The sequence below is a fragment of the Talpa occidentalis genome, unplaced genomic scaffold (genome assembly GCF_014898055.3).
Source record: "Talpa occidentalis isolate TD23 unplaced genomic scaffold, MPIMG_talOcc4v2.1, whole genome shotgun sequence".
In the NCBI taxonomy this organism is placed as follows: Eukaryota; Metazoa; Chordata; class Mammalia; order Eulipotyphla; family Talpidae; genus Talpa; species Talpa occidentalis.
In genome coordinates this window covers 86,528,881-86,546,520 of record NW_026555331.1, presented here as the reverse complement: position 1 = coordinate 86,546,520, position 17,640 = coordinate 86,528,881, and the positions used below count along the sequence as shown (strand labels likewise).

General features: G+C 37.9%; 1 protein-coding gene across 8 annotated transcripts in view; it reads right to left on the bottom strand.

Moving 5' to 3' along the window:
* The window catches only part of DYNC1I1 (dynein cytoplasmic 1 intermediate chain 1), a 344,233-nt gene that overhangs the window by 115,092 nt on the left and 211,501 nt on the right, over nucleotides 1–17,640 (bottom strand). For all 8 annotated transcript variants that reach the window (XR_008550710.1, XM_054692369.1, XM_054692368.1 and 5 more), the window contains one exon: nucleotides 4,233–4,322. Coding sequence is in view for 7 of the 8 variants with exons in the window: in XM_054692369.1 (XP_054548344.1) it covers nucleotides 4,233–4,322 (90 nt within the window). In the remaining variant the exon portion in view is untranslated. The remainder of the gene's footprint in view (nucleotides 1–4,232; nucleotides 4,323–17,640) is intronic.

Sequence of the window (17,640 nt, the reverse complement as noted above, 5' to 3'; positions counted from 1 at the left end):
CATTTGAAATTTTTTGTACGTATATAAAATCAAGAAAACAATACAACTACTAAATGTAACTAGGCAAAAGAAAAAAAAACCTACAAAATGTTAGGTTCCATTTGTTTTGGTTAGTATGTTATATAAATAAACAAGGATACTATAGGGCCAAGAAGAGTGTTTTATGTTAAAAGCCTTATTTTGCCTTGGTGACTATTGAAGGAAAACTTGAGACACACTTGAAATTAAGCAGAGAAATATGAATAGCTTTCCTTTATTCCTTTTTTTTATGACATAAAAAATTTTCTATTCTCTGTTTATCTCTGTGGGCTACTTCTGTTTCACCTGTATCTTTCGCTACAGGTCCATTACTTTAAATAAAAAATAGTATCTGTAATTTTCTGTAATTTTTCTTCCTTGTAGCTTATTGTCACTTTGATCTCAGCTTTCAAGACATATAACTTCTTCTCTAAGAGAAACATAAATGGCTGATCAAAGAGTATTTGCAGAGGCCAAGTTCAGGTAGGGGAAGCAGTAGCCTCTCCAGATATTATATTTGACAATACAATATTTTGCTTGAAATTAAATTGCTACTGAAGCAAAACAAAGGATATATTTTATATTAAGCTTTGATGTCTCACAGGGATCAAATGACATGATTTGTTAGCACAAAATAATAAGATGCATGTGCAGACAAGTACTTTTTTAAAAAAAGTCATAAACAATATTCAACTTAGGAGTTCAATAGGGCTATAGTTATTTTTGATAAAAAACCAAAACTTCCCTTATTTTAAAATCTTTAAATTGGTATGTGTCGTTATAATGTAAAGAAAACATAATAAAGTATCTAGGAACCACAACCAAAAGCTGTATTCAGAGATAAACCTCCCCAGACATCATACTTCATGAAAGAAAATTGATTGATTAATGGATTCCACAAGATTCAAAATAGAAGCAGAAATCATTAGAATTAGAATTATGTTACTCCAGGATAGACCCCAAATTCTCCCCGAAAAGTCTCTGCAGCTTTTTCCTTTCCCTGGAACTTAATGAATTCTTTTTAAAATGTTTAGTACATAAAAAGTAGAATTAATTTAATACAAAGACATACAAGAGCACGACATTGGCATTGAAAATATTTGATTTTTCTTAACAAGTTAAGCAGAAAATTATATAAAGTAGGTTCGTTATTTGTTTTTGCAACACGAAACATGAACTATTTCTGCCAAGCGCTAACAGCCCCTTATGCGATTAGGGTGACCTCTTTTTTAAAAAAAAATTAAGATTCTGTATGGAAAGTAGAACACATGGATATGAATAGTTATATTTAACTTCAATAATAAGTATAGAAACAATGTACTAGAGTCATGAAAAAGTTTAGAAGACTGCTTAATTTTATGAATTTATGGTCTGCAAAATTAAAATCTAGAAGAAATTTCATTGTAGAGTTTACTTTTTACTCTTTTTATTATCTGTAAATATAATGTTCAAAATACTTTATGTGTCTTCATGATGTTCTCTCCTATTTGCTGTGCTTTCTTGAGTTTTCTTATTGACCTTACTGTATAATTTTTTTGTTTCTTTTTAATTTATTATATACTCTATCTTTGGGCTTTAAAGCTTCCTGGGATATGTTATCTGTAAAAGTATAAAATTCATAATGGAATTCACAATTTATGTCAAGTGCTTTACAACCTCATGTTTAGGTTAAAAGTTATTTCAAAAATAACCACTTCAAAAACATCTTGCCTTGTTTCGATGACTAGTTTTAAATTTCAGTATAAAAATGACATCTTTTAAATATTTTTCAAGAATATATCTAAAAATAAATAAGTAAACCCACATAACTTAAATACTAAATCAGGTTAAATAGGGACAGTGACTTTTAGGAGAATTTGACAGTGAAATCATAAACAAGAGCAAGCAAACCAAGTCGAACTGTTATAGTCAGGATATTCTTGAAGTTACTGTGAGGTTATGAGTTAATGTGGATCTACAAGAGTCAGACTTCCAATTCTGTTATTTTAAGTCTCTAAACGAAGATACTAGCACAGTCATACATATAAAATTTGTAAGTTTTGATTAAAAGCTAAAATGTACCTGCTGTTTTTTTCTACTTTGTGGTGGAAAAGAGTGAAAACAGTAATAAATCAAACCCATATTTCTTTACTGATTAATGCATTTTGCTGTCACATGGACAAAAATGTCAAAAGTTAGTGAACACTGATTTTTCCCCCCAGTCTCCCCCTCCCCACATTTAACTCAAAAAAAAAAAAAAAAAAAAGAGCCAGATTTCTCAGAAATGTGTTCCCTGGTTTGAAACTGTGTATGTCAAGTTTCAGCCCAGAGCAAATTTTTATGGCTGAGTAATAAATCCCTGAAACTCAGGGTTCATAATGGAAGTGCTGACACAGCCCTAACTACTATGTAGCCGTGTGAATGGCGCCACGATTATATCTACGAGAGATTCTTGAAAAAGTTTGCAAAATACTGTCTTGCTTGAAAAAAAGAGCTAGAGTTTGATGCCAACATAAACATGCTTTAACCCATTATGTGCTAATTTGCAGAAAAGCCATTAATAGAGAATAAGGCACACAGTGCTGCAGTAATAGGAAATGTACTTTCAAACTTCTTTTTGACTTTTAACAGGACTTTAATAAATTCCATGAAGCAGGAGTAATAGTTAAAACTGAAGGGTGTGTTTGCTTAGAACTTAAGGAGATTGCACTGCTTTGCCAGAGAAGATGATTTGGTGATTGGGGTTGGGGGTGGGGAGTCATGCCAAAACACACAAAATATATCCTTGCTCTTTGTCACCCAGTATATCTTAAGGATATTTTGCAAAAGGAAAAAGAGATCATTTTAATAAATCCTGATTTATTTTGTCCCTTGCTATGCCTGTGTTACTGACATTCTATTCACTGACTTTTTAGAGTAAATAAGCATTTATAATAGAAGTTTAGGGGTGAAATCTCTTCAAATCCATCTAGAATTGTTCAGGAAAAGTAACTCTTTTGCCCTCTGCATATGCCACTGTTAAAGTTGTTAAATAAGGGGGTTGTAATTGTATGGGGAATATAAAAATAAAATTTAAATAAAAAAAGCATTAAAAAATAAAGTTGTTATATTTTTCTCCCAGCCCTCAGCTGTGCTCCAAAACTTGAGAGTAAATAATCTGAGTGGGTTTAAGTGAATATGTGTGACCAGTATGGACCAGTATGTGCTATAGAAGTTCCCAGTGACAGTGGTGTTCCATGAACTATACCAGGTATCTTTTAAATGTACAAATCAAATGAGTGACTAATTAGAATTATGTTGATTTATATTTGTGACACAGTATGACATATGAAAGGACCTCTTTAATCTATACTCCATTCTCAGTGATAGGCTATATTGTCAAAAAGAATAACATTTTGTTTGGTCTTCAAAGGATGAAAAGTCTCAAAATAGCAAAATATTAGATCTAGAGACACATCTATAGTAATTCCTTTCTTCTTTCTCCCTTCTGTCTTGCTTTTGAGACTCAGTGCTATCACAGGAAAAGGACAGCACAGGAAAATGTACAAGCTTTGGAGTCAGCTACTCATCCTGGTTAATACACATTTACTATGTATTTTTGGATAAATTTTTAAACCTCTCTTTTCCTTGTTCTCTATCTGTAAAATAGGAGTAACAATAGTATTTGCTTCAAAGGATGTTTTGAGGAATAGGTAATATCTAAAAAATGCATAGAAGAGAGTCATTTATGTAATAAACCTGTAATAAATGTTAGTCATTGTTATGGCTGAAACGTGTTGGGCAGTTGTGGGAGAACTTTTAGTAGTATAGTTACTAGTAAAGATCACTACTAATGTTTAGATCAATGACTAACCCGGAATTTATTGAGAAAATAATTTTACTTGTTCCTTTACTGTTACATTAGAAATATATGATGGAGTGAAGTAGATAAAATGACAGTTGGTAACAAATATTTTATCACTACTTTGTAATAATTTTACTGGAATCATGGCTGGATTTATGACTGGAATTGTGATGGTTTGTATTTTTATTTGCTTCTGTCAGTCAAAAATCAATGACTCTTACTTTGGAGATAACAATAGATATTGCTAAATGTAATATACTGAATATTCATAGAAAACCTTCCGTGGAAAGGGTATATATTTAAATTTTACTTACCCCTGTAGTCCCTTACATTGGTAGAAAAAAGAAACCCCTCAATAAAATGATGACTTTACTTCTCTCCCTCACCATACCTTCCTTCAACTCCTGTTTTTTGTCTTGATTTTCCAGTTCTGAATCATGGCCAACTTTAGGCTCCACCATTTCATCATCTTCCTCATCCTCTAGAAAAAAGTAAGAGAAAAATGTGTTATTTTCTTTCCTTCAAATCAAAGTCTTTGGTTGATGGTGGGAGGTAGGGGCAAAGGGTAAAGTTCCAGTTTTTTTAGGGCAACTTCTGAGTAAATCTGTCCACAATGAATGTCCCAGATATATGTTCGCGAATATATGAATAAATTATCTCCGAAAGGGACCTCTTTGAAATCCCCCCTGAACTGCTGAGAAAACCGCCCCAAGTCAGCACCTGCTACATCCCTCTCCAGGCCCTCAGCACATGGGACGTTTTGCAATTGCCTCTCTGACCTCTGAAGCTTCTTCAGAGATGGCCCAAGAACAGATCTTAAAATGTTTCCACCTGGAGCACATTTTCCACAGGGGACACCTGCTGTACAGACGACTCGTTTCCAATTTAATTCTCACCAAATTAATTTGGTTTTGACCCACAGGAAAGGGTTAAATACAGGTCTGACCCCTGGTCAAATGCCACTGGCAAGTAAATAAGCAGGGGTAGGGCCCCAAAAGTCATTGCCATGGCCTGGGAGAAAACAACCAACCCGAAATGGCATTTACACATTCAGAGCAGCCCATGCATTAATGTGAACTTAAAGCTCACTAACAAATGGACCCAGTGGGCTTCCACTGCCAGATGTTTGAGTGCCCTTCCTGCCCTATGCAAATGCGTGCTCACCCTGCTCTCAACCTGCCTTTCTTAGAGGCCCCTTTTATTGTAGAACACTTGAAATCATCAGTCACTATGTAGATGATGTAGAGAAGAGTTAAAGTGTCACAAGAAAACCCCACGTGTAGCAATAAAATGATGTAAAATATCAAAACTTGCTTTCACAGTTTATAAATATATTACCTTTGCTCTTAAGTATCATATTCATGGTTGGTTATTGATTTCATGATTCAAATGGAGTTTAAATGAAATGACTTTACTTCTCCCTTCCTCCATACTTCATTCATATTCATTCATTCAACAAACATTTATAGACCTTCTATTGGATCTCCAGCTCTATGGATAGTCCCATTTTCATCACACTATCTCGAGATTCACATCAACTCAAAATTTCAGCACCAACCTCTTATAGAATGCATTATAAATTTACTTGATTATAAATTGTACATTATAAATGTACACTTAAATGAGAAAAAAAAGTACCAACTGAAAAGCAATTCCAAAAATTTTAACTAAATTAAGCAACTGATTTATGGAAGAATATGTTTAAAATATAAAGTTGTGTAAGCATAGCATTACAACTTAGATATAAAAAATTTTTAAATGTGAATTTTCACTGAAATTCACTACTCTATATGCCTATGCATTGATTGTGGAACCAAAACAACTTATTTACATGTATGTATAACCACACTGTAAACACATCAGAAAGAATGTAAAAGGAGAATTGTGATGTGTTATCAACAAATTAACATATTCACACATTAATATTAACACATGAAATAAAAACTGCTCTTAAATTTTGAAAAAGAGCACTAAGTTGCCCAGATTTTTAGACATATGAACCTTTAAAATGTTAAGTTATAAATGACACATCTATGTCCTTATCCATTTATGAAGATATTACCATTATCTACCCATTAAAAACCTGCTTGGAAATTTTGAACACAATACTCTCCTTGATGTGATGTATCTTCCTGATCCAAATACCTGACACGAAAAGCCCAATAAGGCACAAGCTGGAGTGACGTTTTCTCTTCTGATAAACGTTTGATGGAAGGGCCATTTTCGAGAGGCCTCTAATCTTCTGAGAAGTGGCTCCATTTCTGAACCTTCTAAAGACATTTTTAAAAAACCTAATGGATTCAGCAGCCATGCCTTGCCACTTAATAAATACAAGCAAATGCAGCAAAGATGATAAGGTCTGTGTTATGGGTTGAACTGCAGGTGAGGTTCAGCTGAGGTATATTGAGTTTCACATCCTCAAGAGCTATACTTAATGGATCGTATCAAGAATGGTTATGCTGCCTCCAAATTCTGTTATTATTTACATTTTGAGTCCACTATCCAGAAACCTTACCAGAAATGCATAATAGAACGCATTCACAGACTCACATCTAGAGGGAAAGTGGCACTTCAAGGAAGCATAGACCCCTCTCACTTCCGAAATTTGCTTTACGCTACTTCCTTTTTTACAACAAAAGCAAAAACAGCATTGGTGTGTATTTTGTAGCAGCCATTAGAGAGGGAGTGCTTACCCCAAGCAGAGAGAATGGCATGGTCAAACTCCTTCCCCAGGAACCACATTCAGCATCTTAGCATTAAGCTGCAATAGCTTTGAACTGTGTCTATGAGCATCTGTGCTTTATCTCAGTTAATTTTGTGTGTCCATTATCAAGATATGTCCTAAGGTATTAGAGAAGCCTAAGAGTACATAAGAGTGTTAAACTTAGTAACTGGATATAATTAGATGACAGTGAATTTAAGACGAAGCCCTTGCATGAGAGTTTCATTGCCATTGACAGTGCTGAGATGATCGCAGAAAAGGATGACTTTAATTTCAGAAAGGCAGAGAGATTGGGATAGATTTGTAGGATGTTTTGAGTATCAATGAAGGCGCTTTATGATAGCCAAATGCATTCCTGTGGCTAGGCAATCAAGATTACTGTTATATTTCAAGTCTTCCACATCAGCCATTGCACACAAGGAGCCTTGACCTTCAACATTGAAACAGACAGGCATAGAAGAAGGTGGAGCTGTCAGGGAACTGTGTGCTCTACTGGATTCAGTCCACAATGAGATGCTAATACATGACCCTCTTCCTCTATCTCCTATACCCCATTCTCCTGTACCTCCCGCCTCCCCTACCTCCTCACACACCATCATCACCACCTTTCACTTTCCCAGTGTGCTCATTGTTTTTCAAATTCTGGTATGTAAAACTGCACTGTACTGGGCCTCCCCTGGTGGTGCAGGCAGTTGAGCGCCACGCTGTGCAGCCGTTTGCAGCCTCTGCAGCGTGGGTTTGATCCCGCTGGCAAGGGTCCCACATGGTGCGCAGACCTCTCCTGTCGTGCCCGCTGCTCCCCTCAGCAGTGTATTTCGTCAGTCTGCCTGTTCTGTTCCCCACTCTGTCTCTGGTGAATCCTCTCACCCTCCCGTGCATCTGGCTTGTACCCCGGTTCTTGTATAAATAAATAAATCTTTAAACAACACAAAACAACAACAAAAAACCTCATTGTACTGAAACTGCACTGTATGTACATTATTTCTATTTCACACAGACTGTATGCTTGTCATTCCTTTTTACTACATGTTAGTGTTATTTTAGGTTTCAGGTGTCATTTGGTATGAATTGGTAGGTTACTTTTTGGATCTGATTATGCTAAAAAATTTTCCATATGAATTAATTGCAATTGCTTCTTTATACCATTTTGGCTTATGAAAGGTTTTGTATGAATACTTTCAAATATTAGGAAAACCTGTAATTGAACTGGTTTTTGACAGTGGAGTCTATCATTTGCTAGTGCCTTGATTTCATACAATTCATAGAAACTTTCTGAGGCTCTATTTTCTCATTTGAACTGGAATAACAATCCTATTATAGAACACAATAAGAATAACCAAATAAAATAATTGATGTGAAATTGCTTTTAAAGTCAGTAGGAAAGGTGAGAATACCTATATATAGAAACTGTCAAACAAACTTTGCCTTAGCTTGTATTTATTGAGCACTTATTAAGTGCTAGGTGCTGGGGATGAGACGGGGACAAGAGAAGCAAACAAAAATCTTCATGCTCATAGAACTTCCATTTGAGTGAGGGGAGAAAACAGTAAAAATACATACATATATATATGTGTGTGTGTGTGTGTGTGTGTGTGTGTGTGTGTGTGTGTACTGTGCAGGTAAGAACTATGGGGAAATAGAAAGAATGACTGGGCATGCTGTCAAGGATTGTCAGGTTGAAATAAAAAGAGTGATCAAGAAAGATCATACTGCTTGACATTTTGAGCAAAAACTTCAAAATGTTAAGGGGGCATGCTTTTTAAGGATCTTGGGGAAGGAAGACTAATAAAAACAGATTCTTACCTCTGATTCTCTGGACCCATGGTGGAATGGGCCAAGATCTAAATTTATCAGTTATCAGTTCCATTGATTTCAGAAAACAATTGTGATTTTCTCAGAGCATCTAGTTTGTACATTCACATCTTTTGGTTCTCAAAATGAAGTCAGTTTCACCATATGACTGAATTAGTCAGCTTTAAATAGTATCTCACCTTTCGCAGATATAAGGGTTTTTACTTTAAACAGTAATTCCTGGAACAGTCAGAAAGTAAGTGACAGAAAGTGCCACTTAGAGCTTATCAGAAAAATATTATTCTACAATGGCATACCCATAAAAAGGGCTTAGCTTGTGGTAGCAGTGTGAGAGTCTATGTATGAAGTATGTGGAAGAATAGGTTATCTAATCCTTTAAATAGAAAAGTCATTCCTCAGAGAATATCTTTTTGATGAGTTAAAGAAAACTACAAATATTTATTGTGTTTATAATATGTGCAAAGTCCCATCATGCGATACATGAATAACAGAAGAGCAAATTTAAAAAAGCGTACCCTCACTTTCAAAGTGGTTACAAGCCAGGTGTAGGCATTAATTTTTATTGGTCACAGAATTCTTTGTCTATCAGCCTTTCAAAGACATAAAGTAAGTGTTTCAGTGGATTTGTTACAGAAATAAAACACAAGAGACTGGTTTGTTTCTCTGCATACTGATATGTTTGCCTTGCTCAGCAAAGACAGTGTATTTTTCTTTAAGACTCTGGTTTCCTTTCTGGTGCAATGGAATTTCTTCTGTTGAAACCATTTTCAAAACAGTTAAATAACTTTAAAGAAAAGGATTTATGTAGACCCACTACAGACTACTGATATATGAGTTGTGCCACCAGTTCATACCCGGTTACATTTCCTCTGAGATTGGAGAGGGAAAAAAAATTACCACCCATACATGGTTTCCTGTACCAGGTCCACACAAGAAATTAAACGAGTGGCAGAAGTTAATTACTTGTCAGTCCAAGGCTAATTTCAAACAATGGCATCTTTTAAACACGTTATTTTATTTCACACCTCAGTTCTACCTTCTGCAGTTGCTACCTTCATTCCCTTTAGTTGGAAAAATCTTTGGTAACCAGTGTCCTCATTCCGTAAGATTTTCTAACAGTCTAAGAATGAATACTTAATTGCATGTTCATAGCAATCACACTTACACACTCAGCATCAGGCCTGATCCTTTGTATGAGCTCAGAAGGGTTAGTTTCCTTTACCAGTCTGTGGTTCAGAATGAAGCCAAGACAGTCAATTTGAATATGCCAGAGTCATCTGATTGTTGACTTGCTCTGATGGCCTTACAAATCGGAGCTAATGAAAAGGGAGTGTGGTGGATCTTTTGTCACTGTTTAGCAATACAATATCAAACACCTCCTGCTGGGGAGATAGCCTCTCTGTACTGATGACAGTGCTGAAGCCTACTTCTCCTGAAGCCCAAGGGGAGACGTTTTTCTGTTTTTCATCTTTTGGTGACCAGGGCACAGGCAGGATCAGGGCAGTGAGACCAGATGCTCCTAACCAGGATTTTACCTTTGGGCCATGGGAGGCAAAGCCAAGGATATACTTATGATTGATTTTGAGTAAGATGCTGCAGTAGCAGTGGTGCCCAGCATTCTGACCAGATTGTTCCAGAGATCCAGGGTTTGAGTTGCCTTGGCCCCTGACCTTTTACAAGCCTATTTATTCTGCCTCCTATTGATTCTGTGAGCACCAGATTTCCTTCCAGTAAATCCCACTAGAAGTGATGTCAGCACCAGATTTCCTTCCAATAAATCCCACTGGACTTGATGTCTGCTGCTTACAACTAGAGCCCGGAGCGACACAGGGCAGTCCTCTGTGAAGGGAAGGCCTGTGTTTTATGAGGTTACTGGATTCTCACTTTTCTCAGCTCTCTCAAGGCTTCAAAACCCCAGGATAAGAAGGTCTAAGTGCCTTGTCAGACCCTCTGCTGCTCTGCTCCTGGCTTTTCATGAGGGCGCTCTGGCCCCTCCATCTGCCTGCTCACAGAAAACCCTAAGTCTGATCAAGTGGAGGAGGGCGGCTAGGAGCAGAGCAGGCCAGTTCTGTCCATCCTTCTTGACTCCAAAGGGTATCTAGCTGCTGCCAAAATGGGGGGAGCAAAGCTATTATCATATGAAATCTGGTCAAACAGGCCAGTGACTGTAAGATGTACCACTAAGAAAGACAGTTAGCTATAAGACATCATCAATCTAATGTGAAAACTTATGAATGTGAATGTTGGAATCGATACAATAATTTATGACTGGAAATTAATAGAAGCTAGCCTTGAAAATATAAAAGCAATGGCAAGAACACCAAGAATTCTAAATCAAGTTTACTACTGGGCTACAGTTGCTGAATAGACTTGGCGAGATACAAAGGGACGTTTTTGTGTTTTGGATATAATGCTTTCTTCTCAAGAGCAAATGCCTGGCCACTTTTATTTGTACGAATGTACAATAAAATGTGGGGATATTTCAGATGGTTAATGTCTTCATTTTTGAAACTTTCCAGAAGAAACAGAGTTAATCGCTTTCATTTTATTTTAGATCTTAAAATATTTCAGGGAAATGAAGGTAATTCTTTGTAATTCTCATCTTTTCTCCTTTCAGATACCACCCTGGATGATATTTTCCCTATATCTTCCACCATCATATACAAATTAATGTCTTCAGCTTAGGTATCCTTCTGGCTCCACTTTCTGTATGGGCCATTCCAACATGAATGTCACATTCCACACGTTCAAAGCAGAACTCCTACCTTCTGCTGGGATCTGTTCCTTCTGTTGTATCCTCCTTCCTGCCTAACAGTGTCACCAGTCACCTGGGTTCACAGTGGCACACAGGACTACCGCCTTCAATTCCTCATTTCCATTGTGGCTATAATGGAGAACGGGGTATCTCTAAGTACTTTCAGTTTCTCCTTTAAAATTTATCTCAAATCCAGCCATGATTTTACTTCCACTGCCGTAGTCCTGACTAAAACCATTTCTTATCTGGAGTATTACAATAGCTTTTTTTTTTTTTTTTTTTTTAAGAGGCATGTATTTTTATTTATTTATTTATTTGTTTGTTTGTTTGTACATGCACTGGGTACAGTCAGAAGCGCGGGAGGGTGAGAGAATTCACCAGAGCCAGAGCGGGGAGCAGAGCAGGCAGAAGGACCAAAGTACACTGCTGAGGGGAGCAGCGGGCGGCAGGAGAGGTCTGCGCGCCATGTGGGACCCTCCTCCGGTGGCCGGGGAGCAGCCGGGGATCGAACTGGCGTCGCAGAGGCTGCGGGCAGCTTCGCAACCCAGCACTCAACCGCTGCGCCACCGGGGAGGCCCTACAATAGCTTTTTGATTATTATTAAGATAGACTACTAGTAGCCTTCCTGCCCCTACCACTTTTGTCTATATTTCTCATCGTTTCATTCATTTTTTTTAATTTAAAAATCACTTTTGTGTATTCCTTCTCCACTAAAAAATGTCCTATGGCTCCCTGCGAATTTCAGTGTAAAAATCCATAGTTCCTTCTTGTCTCTTCCGAGTCACCCTCCATTCTAGACAATGCAGAGGCACCCCGTGCCCGGGAGCCACTGTCTCCAAGGAGCAGCACATTCTTTTTTCAGCCTGTTCATTTTACCTGCAAATGTGCAGGAGGTAATTATTACTAGTCCCTCCAGAAGCAGCTCCAGGACCTTTAACACTCCCTCCCAAACAGATTTGTTGATCTCTGTGCCTTGTTCGACCATCACTCCTTGTATGTAGTTCTATGATAACTCATCTCTGACCACTTTAAATTAGGTGTATGCATCTACCTCTGCAGCCAGATGAAAAGTCACTCAAAGTCTTACTCTTGTTACTATAATCAGTGTCAAGTACTGAGAGCAGTAATATCATGACTGATGATTGTTCTGGAAAGATAATTTCCGCACCACATGGGACCTTGAATGACAGATGAATTTGAAATTCTGGAGATCAGTATTCCCTTTCTAAAAAACAAAAATCTCATTTAGTCTATATATATTATTTAAAATGTCAAAATTCTGGTGCAGCCAAAGATGGCTTTTGAAACCTCACTTCTCTCCTTTTCAACCAGCACCTTATGTAGATGTTGATGTACCAAAGAGGCCTGACTCTTGACTAAACTTATTGCTGCCTACCACCCCTGCAGAGAAACCAAAGGGTTTTGAAAAAACAAGAGATGTGTTCTGATTTTGCTTAAGGAAATGGAAGCAGTATGGAGATGGGAGGGGAGAGAGACAGCCTGAAATGAGGGAAATAGCTGGAAGATAAGTTATAGTCACGTTCTAAGCAGCAGATAAGAGCTTGACCTGAGATGGTTCATTTGCCAGTGGGCTTGATGAATTGAACTGTGAATTCAGACATGTGTTTGTACAGCAGATGGCGAGGGCTCTTGTACAGAACTCACTCAAGTCACCCTGTCCTTGGACCAACTTTGTGTCTACTTTGCCAACTTTGCTAGGAGTGCAAAGACAGCTACCCTCCCGATATGTATCACGGCAGCCAAAATAAAGTATAACATGCACCGCTGAATGCTTACACAAACCAAGGTGAGCGCCTCTGTGCTTTAAAAATATGCAGGAAAGACATATTTTGTGGGATTTTCAGTAAGCACTTTGTTAAATATACTACATGCTAATATTTAAAAAACCTTCACTTTCTGGTCTAGAAAAATCTGGCCAGAGTAAAGAAAACATACATTTCTCATCGTACAGAGCGTTCCTGTTAACACTCTAGGCCACATCAGTTCTCTCCTAAGGCTCTAACATGACAGTACTTGGAAAGTTTACTTCCTGATGGAATCTCACCCAAGGCATTGCAAATGAGAGGAAATGAAAGAAAATATTCAATATGAGAGAGGAAGCCAGAGAATAGTATGCTTTTGAACAGCTGTTTCTGAACTTGTAGCTGGGCTGCTATATGTGTTGAATTGAGTTACTGTGGCTTTGTCAGCCTGTATGGAAGGACAGACACCAGGAGGGAATAACACTCTCCTCAGAGCTGTCCAGGCAGCAGGCTGGAAGTAACTTTAGTATTTGATATTTGGGGCTAGGAAGACTTGCTTGATCTATATTTCTATAAATTTTCTTTCTTAAAAGCATTTAACAGCTCCCTACATCCTAGATTAGCTCAGCATTCAAGGCCTCTCACCACTTGACCCCGTTTTAATTTTCCTATATGGCTCAGAGCAGAACAGCCATCTATTCAGCTGTCTATGAAATAGGCCAACTGTGACTCTCCCTATCCCCAGTTCTCCCTCCCTTGGGGCTTTTATATTTTTTAGCCCTCTCTCTTCCATACTTTCTCAGAAAGTCATGGAGCCCTCAGCCGCAAAAGATCAGTTGGATGAACTAATTCATCTGATGGTTTCGAGAATGGTAACCCAAATAAACTCATCTCTATGGCAAAATGCAGTTCTTGTAAAACCTCAAGGGAGGCAGATTTAAAAGAGCAGACCCACCCCTCAGATCAGCCCTCTTGTCTGTGTTCCTGGAAGCAACCCATCCAGAATGTGATTATTCACATTAATCTGCCTTAATATGAATGTTAAATTTTTTTTTGGGGGGGGTTAAAGATTTATTTATTTATTTATTTATTTATTTATTTATTTATTTATTTATTTATTTATACAAGAGCCAGGGTACAGGCCAGATGCGTGGGAGAGTGAGAGGATTCACCAGAGACAGAGTGGGGAACAGAACAGGCAGAATGACAGAATACACTGCTGAGGGGAGCAGCGGGCACGACAGGAGAGGTCTGCGGCGCCATGTGGAACCCTCACTGGCTGGCCAGGAATGAACCAGCACTGCCGAGGCTGCAGACAGCTTCACAGTGCGGCGCTCAACTGCCTGCGCCACCAGGGGAGGCCCTGAATGTTAAATATTTCTAACTTTCTTAACCATTAATAATTTTGTTTCCCTGAGATTTTTAGAAAGTACATTTTCTCATTGCTTTCCCCAATGTTTTAGGCTGCATCAATTTCAAATTTTAAGTTTACTTTCTTTGATCACTAGTCTTGTCATCCTTGATAGCAGCTCTTGTCTAAACTTACCCAGATACTTCTTACACCCACTGGGAGGTTCCTGGCCCTTTATTTTGTTTCCTCCTCTGGTCACTGGTCACTAGATACCTGTTCTCTGCCTAATGTGTGCTCAGCTATTTTAGGAACCATGTGAAAAATAATTACGTATTTGTTGAGTCATACATGTAAAACTTTGTGGTAAATGTGTTATGTCCTCTAGCCTATTTAATCCTTATAACTATTCACTGTGAGGTAGACACAATTAGTTCTCCACATAAAAGGAACTTGGGAGTTAGGAAGGAAGATGTTCTAAGGTCACAGAGTTAGCAGAAGCAGTAGAGGCAAGATTCAAACCCATGCTCCCACACTCCCTCACTTTACTGTTAAATCATATTAAAAGGGATCTATAGTGGACATTTGTGGCTTTGATCATCTAGAATTTGCTGTTCCACTTCTTGGAATAACAGTTGCGCTACTTGGGGGGTTGGGGAGGCCCCATTTCTACCCACCCTCAACTAAGTAAATCCTTCTTAATATTTAGGGGAAAACTTTGTATCTGAGGTAATGGCCAGATCTAAGTATTTTCCTGTGGTCAGTCAGTAGAGTGACCTTATAATCTACTGCCCAAATTGGGATTCTTCTGAGAGGGAATGGAGGTGTAATTAATATTTAATTGAGGTTGGCAGGTGTGAAAGAAGACTGTCTGGACAAATCAGGGTGTGTAGTCACCTTCTACCATAAGGAAGGAACTCCTTTTTTGTACTGAATTGGGTGACTGTTCTGGCTAAACCAGGACACATGATTTCCCTAACCATTGGTGAAGCAGATTCCTCTTTTCCATTGGATTGGGTGTTAACACTAACATGGAACGGAAGCTATCTGGCTTTCAAATGGAGCTTGAGAAGGAATCAATAGATAAAAGCGGGGTCAAGAGATGGATAGTCGTTGCAGTCTGAAACCAAAATTAAGTAGTGGCTGAAGCCAACATGCCCTAGAATATAGGGCCTAGATTCCTATTTGTAATTACCATCCAAGAAACTTTCTTTTAACTTAAGTAATTTTGGGTTGGTTTCTCAGATACTTGGAACCAAAAGTGTATACATGGTCAAGAACTAATAATTATTGAGTACCTATTTGGGCACTGTATTTTCTCTATTAATCTTTTCTAGTATGCACACTATCCTGCAGATAGCATAGAGTTAAATGTGTGACTCCATTGCCATGCTGCTCAGATTCAAATCTCGGTTCTGCCATTTAGTAGAAACTTAAACTACTTAACCCCTTTGGCTATTGATTACAGAATTCTCCTGCATGGATAATGGTGATTCTTTAATTTTTTAATGTACCTAAGGAAGTTTCTTGTACTATTGATGGGGACATTGACATATCAAGAGGATAAATAAATGGCTGAAAATCAGACATCTACTAAACTATAAAGGCATATTTTTAATCACAAATAATGAGTAGTCAACTTCCCCCAAAAAGGGCAGTTTTTTGAACTCAAGTTTTGGAAGCTTCAAATCCCATTCTGTTTCAACTATGTCCATACTGTCTCCCATTTACTTGAACTAGGCAGTGAAGGATGGTGATGTGTCAGTGGGATCAGATATGAGAATAAGCATGATCAGTGGGGAGGAACGCTCATGGAAATGATAAAGCCACATTGAATCACCGTGGAAAACAGAGCGGCCACCCATATTTTATCAAAAAGATCCCATCTTCTCTTTCCTTGCCTATTCAAGTTTCAGTAGAGTTTCAGTATCATGAGTTGGCTGTTTCATGACCCATGTGTAGATTCAGAACTTTTCCCATCTATGGAGAGAAGTCAACTTGGACAGTCTCGTCTTCTCTAGTACAAGATGGCACCTGTAGTGTGTGTCCTGCTCCATCTCTTACTGCATGGCTTATGCCCTTGGCTTTACTGACCTTGTTTCACTGTTCTAGCCTTTTCTTTCTCTTGAAAGAAATCTTACACCTTATAGCTTTTGCACTTGCCATTCCTTCTGCCCAGAACATTCTTTAGCTAAATATTCATGTGTCTTTCTCATGACTTTCATATGGTCTTTGTTTAAATGTTCGTGTGATTTGTGAGATCTTGCTTATACAACTTGTATCATGCAGCAGTGTGCTCACCCCATTCTGTCCTGACACACTGCATTTATCCCCCTCTACCACCTGGTTTTTATTTCATCTCACTGATAACTATCTGATTTCACACATAAGTTTATGTATTTATTATCTGTCTCCAACTGCTTGGGTGGGAATTCTACAATATCAGTGATTTGTCTCACCTTTGCTACATCTGAAGCACTTAGAAAATATCGGGGTATGTAGTAGGTGGCAATATATATATATATATATATATATATATATATATATATATATATATTTGTTGGATAATCAGATGACTGATGCAGAATGAAACAGCAAGGCAGTGCTGCACCTTGAAATCAACACCCACACACCATCATCAGCCAACAGAGTGATGGCGTCCCTGTTAAGAAAATCAAGATATTTGTCATGGATGCTTACAGTCCTACAGATCCAGTTCCTTGCAATGGGAATTATCTAACTCTTTAGCATTCATATTCTCTAGAAAATAGCAATGAATAATTTTTGCTGACCTCCATCTTGGAATTTTCTCATTTTGGTGTCCAATCCCCAACCTTGAGAGAACAGATATATTTTCCTTTTTGGAAATACATCAAAATTCATCACAGTCCAATTCTCAGGGAAGATCATTAGCACTTTTGTTTGCTTTTCATCCTGGCATTAGCAGCTCTATTTGGGGCTGAATTATTTCTTCTGGTTTCAACATCAAGTTTTTCCATTGGCTTAAATATGGAGTCCCTTGTCTGTCACTGTAATAATTTTCTATTAATTATGAAAGAAGAAAGCTAGCAGTTTGAGAGTCTTAAGGGGAGCATTTGTCTAATCCAAGAAACTGATTTTCCAGTTGCTTGGACTAAGTACAACTCTCAGTTGTGGTCAGATTCACAGATTTCAAAGTGCCCCTTGTTTTTACTTTCTGGTCAGTCTAGACAGACATGGTTCTTTCCTTCATTTTTCAAACTATTGAAATACTAAGTTGGTCAAAAAAATTCTGAATCTCTAGCAAATAAGTAAGCAGCACTTCACCAGAGACTTCATAACTTTCCGTTGACTATCCCTCCAAACAGAAGAACAACCACAGTACAGCTAGGAGAGATTTCACTTCAAAGACTCAGTGTC